Source organism: Chenopodium album, chromosome 7 (assembly GCF_948465745.1).
Source record: "Chenopodium album chromosome 7, dcCheAlbu1.1, whole genome shotgun sequence".
In the NCBI taxonomy this organism is placed as follows: Eukaryota; Viridiplantae; Streptophyta; class Magnoliopsida; order Caryophyllales; family Amaranthaceae; genus Chenopodium; species Chenopodium album.
The window spans coordinates 10,161,064-10,183,408 of NC_137840.1; the positions used below are offsets into that span (position 1 = coordinate 10,161,064).

The 22,345-nt window shown below is 35.2% G+C and overlaps 1 protein-coding gene across 3 annotated transcripts; it reads right to left on the reverse strand.

The window, feature by feature from the left end:
- Positions 1 to 1,219: 1,219 nt before the first annotated feature.
- Positions 1,220 to 20,894, reverse strand: LOC145640897 (ribonuclease MRP protein subunit POP4-like). Of its 3 annotated transcripts, none has more exons than XM_081692129.1 (10): positions 20,637 to 20,894; positions 19,902 to 20,073; positions 17,667 to 17,915; positions 17,060 to 17,133; positions 16,703 to 16,962; positions 12,642 to 12,710; positions 12,443 to 12,507; positions 7,588 to 7,689; positions 1,804 to 1,924; positions 1,220 to 1,536 (listed from the first exon to the last, which is right to left on the reverse strand). In XM_081692129.1, the coding sequence occupies exons 2-9, from the start codon at positions 20,071 to 20,073 to the stop codon at positions 1,824 to 1,826; spliced, it is 1,092 nt and encodes a 363-aa protein (XP_081548255.1). In that variant the 5' UTR covers positions 20,637 to 20,894; the 3' UTR covers positions 1,220 to 1,536; positions 1,804 to 1,823. The 3 variants fall into 3 exon arrangements, with proteins under 3 accessions (XP_081548255.1, XP_081548253.1, XP_081548254.1); XM_081692127.1 differs by having other exon boundaries at positions 1,220 to 1,679; XM_081692128.1 differs by having other exon boundaries at positions 1,220 to 1,679; positions 20,557 to 20,894.
- Between the last annotated feature and the right edge of the window lie 1,451 nt (positions 20,895 to 22,345).

Sequence of the window (22,345 nt, forward strand, 5' to 3'; positions counted from 1 at the left end):
ACAAAGGACACAATAAACTTAGGGTTTATACCACAAAACACAACAAACAACAAAATTAGGGTGTATACCAAAAAAACAGATGAAACAATATACCAACAACACATTCAACGAGATTACAGAACAAACAAACAACAGATTAAGGAAAAAATTTAGGGTTTATAGAGTATACGCTGCTGAATCAGTTAGGAGGAGGGTTGAATTGAGGGTAGTAGATCTGCAGGTACGCCTCGATCACCTCCTCCCTCGTCATCCCTTCAGGTGGACCAGATCTGATCCGCTTAGCATCGGTGGAAGGCCCTTCACCTTCTTCCTAGGACTCAGGTGGCTTAGCCACCTCAGACACCTCCACCTCTACTAGGTTAGACTCACCGGTAGCAGATCCAGCGGCAAAAACCTCGGCCTCAACAACTTCAGCCGCCACCTCAGGTACCACCACGGCCAGGTGGTTCCTGTATAGCCGTAAACACAGGGACAACCTTCTCCTCCTCATCGCTCACATATTCAGCCAATTTAGCACCAAGGATCTTCCTCCTAGCAATAACTGAAGCACGGCGAACGGGTTTCATGTTACCCGTTCCTTGTTGGGGCTTGTACGTTACACAGCCAAATCGCCGCTTAGTTCCACTGGTTTCAAGGGTCTCATGGCAAAGAAGATCCAGATCTTTGTCATTCGAAGAAGACATAGTGGGACTCAACAAAAATAACAAAGAACGAAGAAGGGAGAAAATAGAGATGGAGATGAGAGAATCATAGACTACGATCTAGAGAGAGAGAGGAGATCAAATTCGGCGAACAGTGAGGAGTGAGAAAAAGAACTAGGGTTTGGAGGGTATTTATTCTGGAGAATTCTCCAAAATAAATGCTCCTACATTCAATTGAGTTGGTTGGGATGATGAGGAATTTAAACAGTTGGGGTTTTTTTTTTTTTTTTTGTGGGAGAGATTAATCTAATTAATCAATTAGTTAGTGTACATAGATTAGGTTAGTTGTTTAATAAGTTTGGTTAAAAAATAAATTAAGGGTAAAATTGTAATTTTACCAATAAAAATTTACTAATTAGGAAACATTTGGGAAAGTTGCAACTAATGTGGACCAGCCCAAAATGGCAAAAGTTGCAACAAATGTGGACCGGAGGTAGTATATTAAATAAATAAATCAAATGGCTAAAGACCAGATGATATAACAAAATTTCCACGCAAAAATTGTAGTACAAGCTATATGTAAAAGGCTTTATATTGATCTCTGACAGTCTTACTCAAAATTTCACACCAATAAGATATATTAGCAAAACCTCAAGCCTTTAACCAACAATATATTGATCTCCTGACTAACTCTCATTAGAAGGATCTCACATTCTCCCTATAACTGCCACAATGTCCGATTACCTTTGCATCTCACCATCTGACGGAGTTCCAACGGCCCTTCATTGGCACTTGATGCCAATATTGCAGAACAAGTAGACCATTTCACATTGAGCTAAGTTATAAGCAATATTTTCCAGTAACTATCAAACAAGAAATGGCTCCCTCATGTTCTCTGCAAACATATCCAGCAAGACTCATGAGTCAATATTTCAATAACAACCCCCGATAATCATTCAAACTCCGCCTCATAGCACAGTAAACTCAAGTTTAAAGTTAGCTTATTTTTGGTCAATCTACCATCATCACAGTAACATTCTGCAAGGGATAGCAAAATACGATATCAATCATTGCATTGCATTGCAAGCAATCAAGCACAAATAACCAAGATAAGATAGACAAGTGTAATTGAAATTGAAGCATGTTTAGAAGAAAAAAATACCTCATGTAAAACGGAAAATACTAAAATGCATCCAACTTCCTTGAAGTGTATTTATCACCATGTAATGTGATTCTCCAGCAATCAGCTTGAAATACAAAAACACAGTTCCGTTTTGGAATAACTGTAGAAGTTTAAGCAATGTAAAGGTTCGATATTGGAAACCAAATAATAAACATAGAAATTGGAACTAATCACGAAAAGAGATCTACAGAGAATTAAGAGAATTAAGACGTGATAACTTGCAGCTATTTATTGACCGCACATATTAACAGTAAAGGAATACTCCAAAGTCCAAACTCAACATCTGTAGAGTCACAGACTTTGCAAACTTGCAATTGTCAACAATAAATGACAAGACAATAGTATTTTTGCACAAAATCTCAAGCATTCAATAATAACCATGGTACAATGATATGGCTGCATCGAATCTGTTCGGCTGTATTGTAATGGATTTTCAATTAACCAAACTGACATCGTCTGGTTCACTACTCAGAACTTCAAAAACCCACATTCTCATCAAATCAAATATTTTAACCCTGACAGCCCCACATAGAGAATTGCATCATGTGTTTCACTCAGAAAATACTTGTTATTGACACATATATTCCCAATAATGGCAATAAACCTCTAATACTATAATTAATCTAATACTTTCTGTTTTTAATACTTCTGACACACCTTGGCCTGCTAGGTAAACAACGGATTAAGCTACAAGTATAAAATTTAAACCGTAACAACTTAATAACTTCTTTTTATCGATGATAAAATTATTTTAAAAAAATTTGTCCATATACTTATTCTAAGATCTTCTGCTATTAGTAAAAAAAATAAAAAATAAAAAATAAAAAAATAAAAAATAAAAAAAGAAGAAAAGCTTGATATTTTGAAAATGTAATTTCCATTTATATAATGAGTAAGATACATGGTTAAAATTAAAGAATCTAACAAAGTTCCTCTCAAACTCTTTTACCTCACGTGGATCATCAAAACTCCAATATGGGTTGAAACCTCAAATATAAACCAAAAATATGGAAATTTCAACCAAATAGATAGTCAAACAATGATACATAGGTCTGATACGAATATTCAGCCTCAAGTAGTCTAGGGCTTTGATGTGCAGTTGTAACTTGAAAAAATGATTGAACTATTGAGTTCAAATACTCTCTTTTCTCTCCCTCGCCTCTATTTCTTTGTGACACATGCAACAACAAAATAAGATGGTAATGCTCATTCGGTGGCAATGTATACAAAATTCTACAAACAATGTTGTACAATAATTTTCACACATCAATCTTAAAATTTCCATTAACACTTTAAGAGGTGATATTGATTTGTAATGATGGTTTTGAAGAGCTTAAGGGGTATTTGTGTTGGGGATTTCAAGAATGGAAAAGGAAAACAACACCTTTTTTTTTTGTGTGTGTGTGTGTGAGTATTTATTTTTTTTTTTTTTTTTTTTTTTTTGTTAGGCAATTTTAATCAGACACTGTGATGTTGTTTGGTTGTTTTTAATATCCATAGTTACTCAAAATCCCCATGAATTTCATTTTAGCAATGTTGTTGGTTGACATTACAAAACAAATGAAATAAATCACAATTCATGAGAATTAACTTCCTAAAGAACAAGGGAATTTTTTCACCCCCACCCCGGGATTCTTAGGATTTACAAATTCCCACATAATAACCTAACACATTTGTACAATTCCCAACTTTACAAATGAAGTAATTTCCCAAGAATTAGAATTTTCAACGTCACCACACGAGGCCTATAGTCCTCCTTTATTTCCTTTTTACATCTCTAAACTTGGACCTCCCCTATGAGTAACCACTAACACCCTTACTCTTGCTTCTTCCTCCATTCTCAACAGCAAGAGCTTGTAAATTTTCAACTCCTATATCCTTTCTTCTTATCCCTATATTGAACAAGCTCTCTTTGATCACATCAAAAGATAGCTCACCACTTAGTAGAGTTACTAATAGTCAAAGTGAAGGTATCTCCCCTTTGGAAAATGACAATGGAAGACTTGTTATACTGCAAAGACTTACATGAACTAATTGAAACATCACAAAGGCAAACGGTAGGATTCTTAACCAGCAAAAACCTGAAAAAATGGATGGGAAAATAATGGGTAAAGTAGAATTGAAAGACTTTAGGGACTATTAGACCGTGGATTGATATAAAATATTCAATCATGTGTCTCGAGAGCCTAGCCCATATGACTTGTGGAAGAAATTGAAAGGTCTTCATGAAAGAAAGTCCGCTCATTACCTTCATTAATCAAGAGACATGTTAATCTGAAATTGAAATGTGAGAAGTACTGAGCATCTTAGTGAATCCTAACACATCATTAACAAGCTTACTACTAATATTAGTAAACTCTACAAGCCGAATAGTTGAGAAACCTTGGTTGTGACTATTAGCAACTCTACTAAAAGTGATGTGCTATTATTGGATGTGATCAAAGAGAGCATGTTCAATATAAGAAGAAAGGAGATGGATTTGAGAATTCACAAGCTCTTGTTGTTGAGAATAGAGGAATAAGCAAGGGCAAGGGTCCTAATGGTTGTGGTAACTCAAAGGGGAGATCTAAGATGGGAAAGAGATTAGGACATGTCATTATTGCAATAAGTTAGCCCACAACAAAAAGTTTTGCTACTATTGGAAGAAAAAACCAAGTGAGGAACAAGATTCGCAAAAAATGGGAGATGATTAAAATACTGCAAAACTAATGATGAGGTCACTTTGATTTGTGCAGCTAGTGTCGTGTCACCATGTTGATAGTTCACGTAAATACTGGCTTGTAGTCCTAAACTACAAAGCTAGTGACTTTGGTAGTGTGGAGACGGGAAACAAGAGCTTAGCAAGCATTGTTGGGTTAGGTGATATTCATGAAAAGAGAAGTGTTAGGTGCATGCTTACATTGAAAAATGTATGCCATATTCCTAATGTACGCCTTAACTTGTCTACTAATGTTCTTCACCATGAAGGCTTCCGACATACATGTGGTGATGGGAATTGGAAGTTGTTTAAGGGTTGCTCCAAGCGAGTTATGTTGCTCTTTGTATAAGACATACATAGTGTAGTGAGCTGAATGGTGAGTTGAATGCAGAAAAAGGGAAGAATTCTCCTAACTTATGGCACGGAAGAATAGGACATATGAATGACAAGGATTATAACTTTTATCGGTAAAAACTTATTCCTATAGATAAAACTGTTTATCTTGACCTTTGTGCTAACTGTTTGGTAATAAAGCAGCATAGAGCTTCTTTTTCTAGTATGTCTATCACAAAGCCAAGTTAGAGTTAGTAGACTCTAATGTTTGTGGTCCCATTGAAGTTGATCTCCTGGTAGCAATAGATATATTGTCATGTTTATTGATGACGCTACTCGGAAAAACTTAGGTGTTCATGTTGAAGTCATAAAGTCGACTATTCAAGGTCTCAAGAAATTTCATGCCATGATAGAAAGGTAAACAGTTCAACCGTCTTCGAACAATGGTGGTGAGTATACTATGAATGAATTCAAGTATTATTTCTCACGGCATGACATTAGACATGAGAGGACAACCAAGTTCACCATAACACAATGGAGTTGCAAAAAGAATGAACGAAACCATTGTGGAGAAAGTGAGACATATGCTTAGAATCACTGATCTTCCTAGGACATTTTAGGCTGAAGCGATATAATGTGTCGTGTACTTGATCAATCATTCTCCATCCATTCCTCTTGGTCTTGACATTCCTAAGAGAGCATGAAAGGGATGTGATACTTCATATTTGCATTTCAAAGTCTTTGGATTCAAGGCATACATGCATGTGCCACAAAGACCGAAGCTTGATTCCAAGACTAACCCATGTGTATTTTTTGGTTATGGTGATGAAGAGTATGGTTTCAAACTATATGACCCAAAAAAGGAGGTATTGAGAAGTAGAGATATAGAATGGTTGGTTATGAGTCCAAGGAACACTTCTACTTCAGCATTGTCATTGTCTTCTGATACTACTAATATTGTTTGTTCTCTTACTCCTACAAATGAGAATGTTGAGGAGATTCATGATAATGTTGATGAGGTACAATCTATGTTGATGTACCAATTTTATGATGATGGTGTTGTTCTGGATGAGTTTTCATCAAATGAGGAAGAAATATAGGATGATGAGGTAAATGCTAGGAAAAACAAGTCAATGAGCTCATAGCAAAGAATCACAAATCTCTCATCTTGTACCGTAACTATAGCTATAGGTCCAGCCTAAGTCTTGGTAAAATATGTTTTAAATTTGGTCCACTTTGGATGGCCCAATAGCTAAGCATTATACTTGCTTTAGTTTTCGATTGGTGCTTATCTCTGTGGCTTCTTCAATAGGCATTGTAGTAGTAACCCTTCGATGAAATGAGGGTAGTAAGAGTGGCACGAAGACAAAAATCTAAAGAAAGAAATAAGAGGGTTTCAAAGAGAGCCTTTAGTAATTTGTCTATTACCAAAAAAATCGAATTGTTAGCTTATTGAGGACACATAGGACCTCTATTTGAACAGTTGGATTGTTGATTGAAGCTTTGGTTTGCTACAGTCTCTCCGTAAATTGTTGCTGGATAGAGACCCGCATTTTGGTTGATTTCTATACCTTTTATCTCTCAATTGTTCATCTCTTATTGTTGTTGGTGGTGGGTGTATAAACCTTTTGTTGACTGATTTGGGTATATTTTACCCTAAATTATCAATAAGAGAATCTTAAGGTGTACTCCTCAAATGGTCGTATGGTTTTTACTCTTCACATCGAAAAGGTTTTCCACTAAAAATATCGTGCGTTGTTTGCTTTAAAATTTCTGCCATATTGCTGTCCATATTGTTTATTTGATAGGTGAATTATTTGCTTGATTATTTGTGGTGAATTGGGATTGTTGATCTTGTTGATTGTCCAAAAATACACTTTCCCACTATAAAAATAACACACACAAACACCACAAATCCACCTAGCACCACTTATACTACCATAAAAAACCCACTACCTTTTATTAACCAAAATTTGAAGAAAAAAATTCATAAAAAGGGAGAACGAGAGATGCATACACATCATTAGTCATGACATTAGATGATCAAACTTAACCATAAGAACTCACGATCCGGAGCTTTCATGGTTGAATTGGACTTCTAAAGCTTCGATGAGTGGTTAAGTAGGAGCGGCAACAAGTGAGAGGTCAGTGGTGAGATTATTAGAAACAAGGAAACTATGGTCGAGCAACATGAACAATGGTGAGAGATGGAAAAAGAGGAGTGAAGTCAATTTGTCAACCCAAACAATATTCCAAAATTAAGGCTATTCCTATTTCATTATGTCTCTCTCTTGATTTCATTCCCTCTTCTCTTTAAAAACAAAACTTGACCTCAATTTTTTCGTCCATTACCATTATCACCTAAAAACGCACTGTTTTTCCAAATAAAAAAGTCAATTAAAAATAATTGAGTGAAGATAGATGTAATAAAGACTGATCAGTCCCTTCAAAATTTCTTTAAGCATAGAAAACAAAAGCTTGGGAATAGAAGCAAATTGACCAGATAACATTTTAGAAAAAGTCAAACCTCGTCATGACGTGAAATCATTTACCACAACCTTTACTTCGGCATATGAGACAACTAAGAGGACAGGTCTTATGGTTACATTGTACACAAACATCCAAATGGTGCCAACAATTGAATTTTCAAAAGGGGTAGCAAGTATGAAGAAAAGCTCCAGTAAGATTTATTAAATACAAATGAATAACATTTCAGATTACTGTGTATTTACCTCGAAAGTTATTCTCTTGCGTAACTACTCCAAATGTCTCAGCTGTTTCACGGATCATGATGCCGACCACCCCAATAAAAGAATCCATTTTGCAGTCAACCACTGCCAATTAAAAAAGGATATAATGAGCTACAAACAGGTATAGAAAAAGATCACCTTTGCCATGGAGTTCTTAGCTAGTTTCCACTTTTAGACATAGACAAGCAATAATCTCATACAAAATTTTGCAAGCAATCCTATCAGCAAGTTGCCATTACTTTTAAAAATGAAAGATATATTTAGTACAGTTGAAATTGCAATAACAAACACATATATCAAAAGGCAAATTTGATAATATGAGCAGCAGAAAATTGAATATTTTAACTCCAAAGTACAAACCAAGAGACTTTTGAGTCCAAACTATTTTTTGCATGTACTACACAGAAATTTGTTATAAGAATTCATCTGTGTAAGAAATGGTATATGACCATTAGATTCATTCCTATGCAGCTATGCATTATGATTCTAAACGTTATATGTATCATCTATCATAATGTACTTTAAAATTCATTTAAGTGGAAATCTAATAATTTGGATATTCCAACATAAGCGGGTGATCACATCATTCAGTATAGTCCTATGTGGTCCTATGAACTGTGATATGTGAAGGAGCATAATTTTAGAATTTATAAAACTGACCATGATTTAGGATATCATGTAACAGTCCATGATGTTATCACGCCATGAAATAATTTATAACTCAAACATTGGCCAGTGGGTCAAAAAAATACGTCCCATAGTGCGCTAAAACTCTATTATGTAATGGCATTACAAAAAAGTTGATCTACATTACTACATAAGACTGTGCATGTACAAATGTCCAAAAGAAGACTCAATGTTATAATGTTAACCTAGAAAACCATGATTTATGAAATTTGAAGTCTAAGTTTTGAACTCCTTCTCCCTACGGTAAATTGCATATTGTAATTGAATATTTCTTAAAAATTCAGGAGATAATCAAACATCAGATAAAAATATGCAGCTCGAAAACATTCCCTGGACGTCTAAGAAAATATAATAATAATATAAAAAAAAAAAAAAAAAATTAAACTATATGATAGGTCAGTGCTTAGGAAAATTGCTTGGAGGCCCTTATAAATGCACGGACTGGTCCATGGGTTCATATCTAGATAATTACACATTGCCCCCTTACCACTTTCATTGATTAGTTATTCCCCTTACCGCTTTCATTGATTAGTTCAGATCTTACATATTCACCTCTCTCTCTCTCTCTCTCTCTAAACTATTGTATATGAGGACCCCTTACCAACCCTATGTTACATAAATCAATACCAGCCTAACAGGTAACATGAGAACTAGTTACCTTTTTGGGGCAGCGATACGGTCAATATGAATATTAATGTTGCATTAATTTTCTTGCATATTTTGTTAAAAGAGCATAAGCCCTTTCCCACTGTAGGGTTAATTAAATAATCTGACGAGGATACCTCCGAGCCCCCCCCCCCCCTTCCTTTTTTTGGTCAGGCAATCTTATCCCAATCCATAATGCTTCAAGAACTCTCTGGGTGGCTTGGGACAAGATTGCTTGACATAAAAAGCAGAGGGGAGGGGGCTTGGAATTAAATATCATAAGACCTTAAGAAAGCCTGCTATCTCAAATTAGGGTGGGAAGTCTTGACAAATATATATATATAACCTTGTTGTGCAAAAGCTAAGGGGATGATATTGTAATCTAATGTTAGGCCTTAAGTATTCTGCAAAGAGGTCTCACACCTGCAGGAGTATGAGAAAATTTTGAAAAGTTATCACAGATCCCTTTAACAGAATGTGGGACCAATATAATTTTTTTCTAGACTGATAGTTGGTTGGGGATGAGATCCCTCTCACCATGGCTAGATAATTTAAAGTGGAAAAAAAATCTTGCAACTAGAATAAGCACTCCAACTCCCACAAGAAATCAGAGATCTAATTAATCCTATACTCATCTGTATCCCTAACTCCAATGCTGGAATCGTTTATTTTCACCCCCACTTGTAAGAGTAGATACTAAACTATAAGGCTTTAAATCTTATCAAGAAATCATGTAGAGGCTTTGACAATCACTCGAGTTGCATATGGGAGATAAATATTCCCCCAATAAATCCATTTCATCCTTGGATTTGTCTTTAAAGACAGGCTGGCTCATAGACAAGGTTTTCTTTTTTTTTTTTTTTTATGAAAAATCATTAACTCACCGGCATGTAATTGATGCCCCAATTCTAGGGAGGATTCGCTAAATTTGTTGAGTTCGTTCCTTTGTCAAAGAAGTTTGAAACCCACTCCCACCATTATCACAGATACCCTTTATACTTGACTCAAAAAACCTACTCTTGCATTAACAAAACCTCTCTTTCTCAAAACCTCTCCCTCCTTAATAGCTATTCTCCTTCTTCATTTGGTCAATATGGACTCTGAGGAACACTGCTTTTTTCCAGAACACAGCCCAACGCACCAGCGCGTGCCTTGACAAAGCCCAAAGTCTGGCCTAGAAAGTTTACATTCATCAAAGAAATCTCTTCTACCCAATACCAAGATAATATGTCACTTCCCCTCCCCACCCCCCAGGCCCCAACCCCATCAAAAGTATTTCTCTTGATTGTGATGCTTCTTTTGACGGTATGCACTATGCGATATTTTACAGGCTATTTAGTGATGAAAAGAAGATGGTTGTTTGGTTCCAAATTTTTCCTTGCCTCTCTCCTATAGGAGAACTGGAGGCAATCTAGGCTGCAAATTTGTATGGACGAAAGATGGGCAAGTAATATTTTGTGCTTGAATTCAAAAAAGGCAATTAAGAATGGAAGAGCTTAACAACCCCAAAGACTAATGTATAGTCTTGTGTATAAAAGCAGAGAGCTAATTTCTGTGATTAATCATAGAGGGCTAAACATGTGTCAAGAAGCGGCAATAGACTCACAAATACGGAGCATCCACAATAAGAAGCTACAACCTTTGTAGCTCTGCTTTGCCACATCACTATTCTCAAACTTTATCAATTCCAAGCTACAACCTCTTCAATGGAAAGCCACAAGTACTAGTAGGTCCCACATGCCAATTATCATTTTCATTTATTTTTTATACAATTCAAACTTTGCAATTGTCTTTTGAATATAAGTATTTATAGTTGTGGATGAGTGTGGATTAAAATTTTTGGAAACAAAAAATCTGAAATATAAACACTAAACGACACTTTAATTTTTAGGAAGGGAAAATAAAAATCACAACGTAACACGTACAGAGTACAATTTATTAACGATCGAAAGAGGAAGTATGTTAATTACTCCGAACCAAAGGGGGTAAAAATCAAACCAACAACATTAAATAAATGCGGCCCCAATTAAACTGCTTGCATTATTGTCATCATTCAACGTGAAACTACGTAGCTTTGTAGAGCTACATAGTTTCATAGCGCTACAACTGATGTTACTCTACATTGGTGAGGCTTGTTGCTTATCTATTTAATTTTGCAAGCTGGGACCTAAAGTGCTTCATTGTGGATGCTCAGAAGGTAAGAAAAGGTATACTTTTGCTAATGTGAATATCACTTTCCCTCGACAATTTACAGGAATTTAAAGAACTATGGTCCTCCTATAATGAACTAATTTCCAAACTGTGTTTGAGTTCATATTTCTGCTACGCATAAAAAAATTATTTAGAAACAAAGAAATAAGACAAACTCTAACACAACTACAAATTTGTTTGATTCTTAGATTTATTATGTAGGTTTCCTAAAGTAGAATTTTGAGATGAGATTTAAGATTTTCTATAATACATGAAATAGGAGAATTTCTTACAAAATTATAGTGAGAAGTTGCTATTGCATCTGTAAGCTCATCATTCTTTCAAAACGATTGGTTACAAATTGGAAGAAAGGAAAGGGGTCAGTTATGAGGCAATGGATTTGATCTAGGAGAAAACAAGAGAAAGGAGGCATATAAGAAGGGATAACATATAGGAGGAGAAGGGGGTTGGGGAAAGAGAGAGAGAGAGAGAGAGAGAGAGAGAGAGAGCAGGGTTGGCATCAATAGGAGAGGTGGAGAAATGGAAGGAATGGACTAGAGTTCTCTGGTCCCATAGCTCAAAATTCAAAAAAGTTATTTAGTTTAAATCACAATTACCTATGGCAAAATCTTGAAACAGAAAATCAGGTTAATTCTATTTTATCCATATTAAGAATAGCAGGAAAATCATGTGGAATTATTTCACAATTGCAACATTGTGAATCTTGTGATGAGCTTCTGGTACAAACTATGCTGCCTGTGGCAATTCAAGAGTAAAATATAGGAGGAATGAAATGGAATTCTTGAAAGATATAGAGGTATTAAAGCTGATTTGTAAAGCCTTTGGCTGCACCTGTCCAATCTGTATGGAATAAACAGAACCATAAACTATTCAAAGGAGACCAGACCTTGCAGAGCTTATACAACAATGATAAAGAGAGGCTATTCAGAGTATTGAACCAAATGAGAAACAAAACAAATACAAAGTATGAATTGGGTAGGTTGTAGGTTGTAACTTGTAAGACCACATTGGTTTTTTCCACCAGTCATGATGTAAGCTCTTGACCTCAAGCTAGGTATGCTGCACTTATTAGAATAAAAATTATTTCAGTCCCTGCCCCCCAAAACCGAAAGAAAAAAAAATACTAGGAAGCCTGGTGTTTGATATAATCTCTTTCCTCAGTCCATTTTGAATCAGGCAACCTACTGATAATTTAAATCAAACATTCCAATTTTAGTCATGAACATTGCATTGTGCTGAATTAAATACGAAGCATAGAGTATATAATATATTAAAGCACAATGAAATCAGAAACCTCGAAGAATAGCACCATGGAGATCTGCAACAAATAGAGAGTGGGCCACATGATTTTTATTTTTCCTACAGACACAATGAAATATATGAACATGTAATTCAAATGTCACTATAAGGTAAGAAAGAGACTAATGCACTTTTTCATATTGATGTATAAATATATACATAAATAAAATAAAATCCACAAGAGGAGCTCTTACCCCCCGTTTTTCAAAAGCTGCATTACATACTTCTGCCACATCTCATGCATTGGCATAAAAAGCTCAAATCTAGAAACAAGACAAGGTAAACTCAATAAAGGGCCCAAGAACTAACATAAAAATAAAAAATAAAAAAAAATAAAAAAAAAAAAAAAATATATATATATATATATATATATATATATATATATATTTGAATGGAGAGTGGAGTGGACAGATTCAAGAGACAGCCTGATGCAGTGATAACTATTAATTGTTCAGATACTACAGAAACTAAAAATATATGAAAACAACCCAAGACAATCAGGTACTCAAAATGTACATCCCTGTGTGGTGGAGGGACAACCGCAACCTACTTCTAAAACCAAGGTCATAGCCAATAACAATATTTGAAAGGAAACAAAATAAGAACTTCAGCAAACAAACACTGATAACTAAACTTATACCAAATTATAGCAGTTGAGACAAATGTGTTAGCACACAAATCAAAGACAAACGACTTCAATAAAGCAAATAGACCAGACTAAGAAGTACAAATATACTCATAAAAGTGATAAGTCAATAAGCCTAAATAGCCCATCAGCATCATCAAACTTAAGCAATTTTATACAGAAAAAAATGCCATCAAATAAACAGTACGAGGGTCTTTATTTTCTAACTCATTAAAAGATCTAAAATCTGATTTTGAAGAAAGCTACACGTTCTCATGTATCAAATCACACAGCACACCTAGATTTTTTTTTTTATGATTAATGGTTCCCTTCATGTTTTCTTTGGCGAAAAAAGGGGTCTGAGACAGGGTGATCCACTCTTACCTTTGCTTTTTGTGCTCTGTATTGAATATCTATCTTGGGTGTTGAAGATTGTCAGTGGCATTGAAGGGTTTGAGTTTCATCAAAGGTGCAAACCAGTGGGCTTGACTCATCTGTGTTTTGATGATGATCTTATTCTCTGCTGTAAAGGAAAGGTGAAGTTGATATGTCTAATTTATATAGTGTTTTACCCCCGTCCCGTGGTCATAATTAGTGGGGTTTTTGGCTCTTTAGGGCCACTTTTATTACTAATTTGTGTTTTCTAGTGTTTTCGTAATTTTAGTTGAGTTTTACAGGAAATTGCACTTTTGGAGCATTTTCCCGGGTTTTCATGGATCAACTACGGAAGCTAGAAGGACACGACCACTCTTGAAGCCCAAGATCGGTGAGAGCCGGTGATTAAGGGCTCGGTATTCGATACCGGGGCTATTGGATCAATTAATCAAGACCCGATGAGGAAATCCAGATTGGGCCGAGGAATCGAGCCCAAGCGAAATTCAAGCCTCGAAGAAGAAGTCGGGCCCGATCGGGCAAGCATACGCCCGATCGGGCGGGTGCGCGCAAAAGCACCCTCAAGGAAGAAGCGCGCCCGATCGGGTGAGCGTAGGCTCGATCGGGCGCGGCATACCAAGCAAGGGCAGAGTAAAAAGGCGGGCCCGATCGGGCGGCCCTTCGCCCGATCGGGCGCGTGTTTTTCTTAGAAGCTGATTAGTTTTGTTTTAGTTTTTGTTTTAGGAGGGTTTAAGTACGAATTATGTACGTAATCTTTGTTTACCTTCTCTTTTAGATTTTCTCTCTCTACTTAGGATATTTTCTCTCTCTTAAATTCTCTCTCAACTTTGTTCTTAATTATTTTCATTAATCCATATTTCTTTTGGTAACAATTTCTTCTCTTTTAATTTCAGTTATTTTATTTACTTCTTTGATTATATCTTGCTTTATTTATTTGATTAGTTTAGTTATGATGATGCTTGAGTAGTTTTATTTCTAAGGTTTATGGGGATCTAATAAATAATATGAAGGGTAAATTTATGATTGTTGATTATCAATGCTTAGTTAATTTCCTATTGATTGATTTAATGCTATGCAATTAGGTTTGGCCGGATTTAATTGTATGAGTTTAGCAATATTAATTCGAGATTCGACAGATGAGAATTGATGTTTAGGCTTAGTTTCAATAGGCGGACTAATTTATAAATGGTTAAGTCGAGATTCGACAGATGAGATTTAATACCGGTAAATTAACTCTGTGATTATAATACGTAGCGAAAGCCCTTTATAATCTGATTAATCAATGCTTGATGATTGCTTATTATGATTTGCCCTGGATTATTGTTTATTAGTGAACCTATACCCTAGGTCTTTTAATATTTAATTTCTCCCTATTTTATTTCCTCCGATCTTATTCTTCGTAGTATAGACTTTATTTACAACAATATTGGTTACCTTGATAATTTAGATTATAATAATTAATTAGGAGTAGAAAGACTTGTTTCCCTGTGGATTCGACCCTACTTCCCTATCTACTTTAGTTAGAGGACTTAGGTAATTACTTTTGATTAGGGGATACGACTTTACCCTGTTTGCTGATGAAGGATTTAGGGTGTGTTTTAAAGCTACTAATTAGACTTCAGTTTACTGCACTGGAATGAATGGAAATTTGGTTTAAGAGATGCTGGGCATAACAGGGTTTGTAATTTTAGATACATGGGAGTGCCTATTTGTTCTAAGAGAATATCAGCAGCAGCTGAACACTTGATTGACAATATTTGTGCTAGGACTAAGATCTGGAGCTCTGGGAATCTTGGGAATCTGTCCTTTGCTGCTAGACTTGTTCTGTTAAATTCAGTTTTAATGAGCATTCAAGTATACTAGTCTCAGATAATGGTCTTGCCAAGTCCATTTTTGGGAATATTAATGCTTTGTGTAGAAATTTTCTTTGGCATGGAAAAGATAGTAAAAAACCTGGAAGTGTAGCTTGGGAAAAGGTGTGTTGTAAAAAGAAAGGAGGAGGTTTGGGCATCAGAATCTACGGATAAAATGGGTGAATGCAGTCTATTTGAAAGGACAGAATTGGCTAGATTACAGACCTAAAACTAGTTGCAGTTGGTAATGGATATAAGTGTGTGAGGTTAAGGAGAAGCTGAAGAGTGTTATTTCCCATGCCTTAATTGGCAGGGAAAGTATAACATCAAAGGGCATGCTGAATTGTTTAGAGCTGGTGATCAAAGATGCAGATGTGGCTCTTTGGTCCGGGAGAGAAAAGCTTTGCCTAAGCATCAGTTGGCTGGCTATTCAGAAGAGACTGAAAAGTAAAAGCTAGAGACAGGATACATGTGGGTCTGCAGCATGATGAGAAGTTATGCTTACTTTGTGCAGAGATGTGGATGAGTCTCATAGTCACTTATTCTGTCAATGCAGATATAGCAGTGCCTTATGGTCTGAGATGTTTTGGGCCTAATAGTGTACACCTGAGTACTATAACAAGAGTCAGAACAGGTTACATTCAAGATTTCAGAGAAGTGTTCTTAACAGTTGTATTATGGTTGTGTTTTATCAGATCTGGAAGACAAGAAATACAGCATATTGAGAGCAGAAGATCATGCACATACCTGTTGTAGTTAAACACATAAAGAATGAGGTTAAAAGTAGGTTGTTAGGTGTGAATAGCTCGAATTTAAGTGTACATAATAGAGAATGGCTTGAAAATCTAATTGTATAGATAATGTTTGTATAGGTTTTGTTCTTTAGGCTGCATTGGCCTAAGCAACATGTTCCTTGGGAACTTGATTGTATCCCATTTTTGGTGCAATAAAATTTGCTTATTTACCAAAAAAAAATAAAAAATAAAAATGAAATAAAAAATCAACCATCACCAAACAGTAACTCATGCCTTTTCTCTCTCATCTCCATTTCTCAGCCCATAAAACTACAATCTCCACCTCATCACCACTGATGATATTATGAGAACATTCACTGACTTCCTATATTTTTTCTACCCCACTAGCATCAGAACATTCACAAGATCTTAAAATCCTTAAATGAGTCCAGGGAAAAACAAATGTCTTTTATAAGGTCCCAATGAAAGTGCTTGACACATTGAACATTGATATATTGATAAGGAAATTATATTTCAACCAGACATTTAGAAATATATGCAAAAAGATGACTGTATCTGTAAAAATGAAAGATGAAAATTTACTATACACAGATTTATTTATTTTTTAAAAAAATCATTTAAGCACTCACTTGATTAGGTCCTGAGGCAGATTGGACCCACACCTTTCCAGCTGATTCATGGACATATGCCTCTTAGAACGCTTGGAGTTTGCACGCAACACTCCTAAGCGGGCGACAGATGTATTATTCCCTTGTACAAAATTATCAAGTAGAATCCAATTATCAAACTTTACACTCCTAGAGCCCTGAATGTACTTCTGAGCAGAATCGCCCTTCTGAAGGAGCTCATGCAAAATTTTATCAACTGCGGTCTTGTCTTTATTAGATAGCTGAACAATCCAATAAAAATATTAAAAAGTATAAGCCCCATACATGTACCAAAAAAAGTAGAAACTCCCTTCTAAAATATGCATCAACCACTCTCACCTCTACATTAGTCAGGAGATTTTCATGCACAGGCTCACAAATACACGAGTAAGTAAAACCCTCTCCTTCCAAATCTGCAAGAATTTGCACAAGTGAGTTCCATCAAATAAATTAATAAAATAGGTAAATAATCAACAGCATGAGGCAGAAAATCTTCATCCAGACAAGGGCACCAAAAAAATTTATCTGCGGCCTGTTAATAAAAACAGTTATACGAAATTATCTGCAGTCTGCAATAAGACCCTCTCCTTCCAGCACTAAAGTTCAAAAAAAACCACATAAAGCAAAACTTTCAGCATTATCTCACCAATCAATAAAACTTGGATTATAACTGGATAAAATAATCATTAAGCAAAGGTAATTTATTGCAAGGATGCATCCAAAAAAGAAAACAACGCATAATAGATAATTGAAACAATCTTAGGTTTATTAACTTCTATTCAAGAACAACAAAAGAGGACTTTTATACTGTAAATGGAGTAATTTTACTCATCTATGCATGTCAAGAATCTATAGATACATATTCAATTGGTAATTCAATCTCAGTTATTAATAAGTAATAAAACAAATGTCAAGATAATTTGATGGCAATAAAAAAACAACAGACCTTTTTTTAATGAAGCATTCTGCACAGAAGCAGCTGATGCTTCAGCCGAAGGTCCTATAGAAGAACCAACAGGGGCAGGCTTCGAAAGCGTCTCCTCACGCCTTCGCTTTTCCCTTACTTGAGGCTGAGCCTCGGCTTTCGCAGCAGCAAACCGGCGTTCCAATGCCTCCATGGTCCGTTTCTTCTGTTCGTCTACAAACATCTTTGTTGCCATGACACCAAATATTGCTGAATCAAAGCTTTCACCCGCTGCATCCAAAGTTGAACATAACCTCTTTATATATAATAAGCAAAATTCTTTTTACTAATAATTTGCTTGACAATTCGTCACAATTTACACACTATAAATTAAATTTTACAATTCAAACAAATAATGAAATGTCATTGCAAATGTCTAGGCTTAGTCACTAAATGGTAACAAAAGAGTAATATACAATAAAATGATATACCATACAATTTATTAATCATATTTGCATTATACAAAACATCTTCAATTATAATAATTTCAATAAAACCCTAATTAAATTTGAAAATTAATTATAAGTATTTGCAGCCTAATTAGATAATCAACACCACCACCACCTCCACTGCTACTACTTCTGCCGTGTAAACCACCACTTCAACAGAAACTGGTGATCGTCAGAATATACAATTGAAAGAAGCGGCGATTTTTATCTACCTGGTATCCGGTTATTGACTAAAAAGGTAAAACAAAAAAAAAAGACCAAACCCCCGTGGTAAATTTAGGTGCTTCAGCTGCTGACACGTGTCGTGCATATCAATTAAATCTTCCTAACGATATGTTTTTAATACTACTGGAAGTAGTAGTTGGATTAGGATGTCGGAGTGCTATTGACGAAGGAAGTGTATAGGAGGGCAATATCGTCAATTCCCATGGCTTTGGCCTAAAAACCGATTTTTTTTGTTGTGACAGGGGTTTTGGAATTTTGGAATTGAAAAGGTTTTGTTTTGAAATCTCATTTCATTTACTGTCTCTCCTCTCCTCTCTCTCTCTCCTCTCCTCTCTCTATCTCCTCTCTCTGTCTCTCCTCTCCTGTCCCTATCCTCGTGGTCTTGTGTTTCTCTCCTCCCAGACCCCTGTTCGACGACGCAAGAGGAGAAGTTTAGTGCGTTGCGTTGAAGTCTCTGCAAGTGTAGTTATCTGCTGCGTCCTTTGATTTAAGGTAAGGGCGCGCAAACCACTTGTGAAATTAACTTCAATGGCTGTGTGGATATTTATCTATTTATGTGTAATTGTTGTATGTTGTGTTGGTTGTTTTGAAGTTTTATTTATGTAATTTACGGTTTTACAGTTTGTTCATCGATTGAGGGTTTTGTTTGGTTTTTATATGCTGAATTGGGTAAACTTTGTTGTTGTGAGTGTGAATTAGCGAATTAGGGTTAATTATGTTTTTGAATTTGTAATTGGGGAATTAATTTGCGACCCATTGATGTTGATTTTGTAATTAGGGTTCACCTTGAATTTGTAATTGGGGAATTAGGCTTCATCTTGAGTTTGTAATTGGGGAATTAGGCTTCATCTTGAGTTTGTAATTGGGGAAGTAATTTTTGAAGTTGTGAATTATTTTGTGGTTGATTTTATAATTGGATTGACTTTGTTGTTATGAGTGGAGGTCTTAAAAGCCGTAACTGGAATGGTATTTGAGCAACTGAACATAGCGACCCATTGTTGTTTAATTATGATCATATCTCACATACTCTTAACAAAGTAAAAATTTGATTATGATCTTGTGAAAGAACCACATCCATAGGTTGTCAACAGAGAGACAAGGTATTTTAGCTCAGTAAAGACAGAAATATTTTAGCCAATTTCCGAACTTTTCGGATCGGATACAAATAGCAAATATACGTATTTTCGGATACGGATATCCGATCCGAAATCCCCTTTCGAATCGGATATCCGATCCGTGATCAGGCCTACTAAACTTCCAAAATTCTAGTTTATCCTTTTTTTTTCCCCACTTGCATTATCACCTACACTAGCATCTCCTAATGTTTGCTGACTTTGCTCAGTTTGAAAAGCAAGAAGCATTTGGGATTTGCTCACATTAGGGGGGTATTCTTTACACCTTTCTAAATGAATTTTCATAGCACTTGTACCCTTTTTAGAGTCACCAGTAACATCAACAGAACAATACACACATTTTGATCTTTTATCCCCATCTTTTACTATTAACTCAAAATGATCCCAAAGCCAAGATCTTTTCTTTTTACCTATTTTTTCAGCTCCATCAGCATCACTAGTCATGGTTGAAGGCCTTTTTTTTGGTGGCTGTGGTGGTTTTTCAATTCCAGCATGCTCCTCATTGGCAGCGGTTGATGCCAAGGGCTTCTCTTCACTTGGTTGATTTGCTACGTTAGCAGATTCTACAGTAGCATCATCCATCTAAAACACATAAATCAAAATGTAAATTAGTTGACAAAATAAAACTGAATTTACTTTTTTTTTTTCAAACACAAGTTTTTTGACAGACTAATTTATATCAGCAATTCAGCAGAAGTACGAGCATAGGATGACAGGAACAGAAACATAATGAAATTTTCTCCCAACATAACAGCAGAAAATTAACAGTTCAACAACGCCATAACAATTAATATGAAACTTTTAAAACAGAAAATTATAGCAATTACTAGAAGATAACATTAAGTAATCTACTAAATACTAATCCTAAATTCCTATAATCTATGTATAATCTTTCTGTTTATTTTTCTAATTCTATCTATATCAGTCATTATCATATTCACAACACAAAAATAAAGAAAAGGAATAATAAGAATAAAAACAAACTAAGAAGATTTCGCTTCATATAATTCATTATCAGTCATTATCATATTCACAACAAAAAAAATAAAGCAATTGCAAACGAACCTAAATTAATACTCCACGATATCAGTTATTTATGCAATAATCAAATTCATATAATTCAATTAACTTAGGGCTAAATTAACCGCTAGTAGTGGTGGCGATGAGCAGCGTCGGCCGTCGGGCGGTGGAAAACTGGAAACAACCAACAATCAACCTTAGCTTATTCTCAGACCTACTGTGAATTTCTTCCTCCTTAATTGCTGATGGTTGATGTGAGGGTGGGTCTTGGGTGTGCTTGAGGATATTATACAGGTTGCTTGGAAAGTCGGAAGCGAGGTTTACGAAGGAACAATTTTTTTTTTTAATACCATGACAGTAGTGAAAGAGAAACAGAAATAAAGAAAGAGTATTATTTGTAGATTTACTGTGAAACCGGTAACTCTCAGCGGTTTTGTGTTAAATCATTAGAAAAAATTCTTTGCTGATGTGGACGGTATAGCGGGAATTTTGACAAAAAGGGACGTATTTAAGGAATTTTGATTTCTTTCAACATTATTTAAGGAATTCACCCTTTTATTATACTTGAATCTCATAACTAAGATTCTTAGCTAATGGTATAATATACTGAATCTCATCTATAATTCTATATGTCAGTAGAACATTGAGTCCCCTGCTTAGAACATTGGTGTAAAAGGTAAAATAGTCACACAATTAACGTTTTCCACAAATTTAATCAATAACAATAGATTAATAGAACCTAAAAATCAAGAAGAAGCAAAAAAACAGAACAATAGAATTTTGAAAACCAAATTAACTAATTAAAATTATAAATTATATCAAAAATTCAAAAGAGGAAAAGGAAAAGGGTTAATTACCTTGGTGGAGGAGTGAGGGGAGCCGCTTCTGGTGAAGGAGTGAGGGCACTGAGGGGCGTCGCCGCTTCTGGTGGATGAGTGAGGGGCGGGGCGCCGCTTCTGGTGGGAGTCCTGGGAGAAGGTGGTCGGAGATGGGGTGGTCTGAAGTTCTGAGAAAAGGAGTAGAAGAGAGGAGAGATCGAGAGAGAACTCAAAAAACACTAAAGCCCCCGTTCTCTTCACCTCAGGAATTAGTATTAGGTACTACTAGAGTACTATTCTCATGATACTCCAACATATTAAATGAAATAACACATCTTTAAAACAAAATAACATAAAAAGCTCTGAGAATATAGAAATCAATGTAAACCTAAAATAAGCAAAATTTCAATTTCATTTCTCTCTCCACTTTCTCTCTCCCCATTTTTTCTCTCTCTAATTTCCCAACCCACCATTTTAGCATCATCAAATCCTTCATTTTTCTCAACAAAACCACAAAATTTCTTTTGATTATTATTTTAACCACTCAAACAAGTACAAAATTGCTCAATTAAAGCTGAAAATCAATTTCACTACCTAATATATGGTTTATATTCATGAAAAATATAAAGAAACAACAATTATGAACAAGAATGAGCAAAACAAAGTAAGTATATTTAATTTCTTTTGTTTTTAGGTTAATTAATTGAAAATGATACTGCTAATTTGAACTAAATATGTTAATTTGATTTGATTCAATCGAATCTATGTTATTTTTGAATTTGCCAAAACGTTGTGTTATTTTATGAAAACTTTATGTTATTTTACTAATTAAATACTATGTAGTTCTGGTAAAACATTATGTTATTTTACGCAAATCTTGTGTTGTTGTTTGCTAAAATAACCTTATATTACTTTGCTAAAACATTGTGTTACTTTACGTAAACCATGTGTTATTTTGATAAATTCTAGTGTTATTTTGGGGAAACCTCAGCCCGTGTTATTTTACTATAAACTTG

Excerpts from the sequence above, each read along its gene's own strand:
- LOC145640897 (XM_081692129.1), bottom strand. The coding sequence starts at position 20,073 with ATGGATGATGCTACTGTAGAATCTGCTAACGTAGCAAATCAACCAAGT. Across the intron at positions 7,690-12,442 it reads CCATGGTGCTATTCTTCGAG|TGGTTGACTGCAAAATGGAT; the intron begins GTTTCTGATTTC and ends TTTAATTGGCAG. Across the intron at positions 1,925-7,587 it reads GCAAGAGAATAACTTTCGAG|TTATTCCAAAACGGAACTGT; the intron begins GTAAATACACAG and ends AAACTTCTACAG.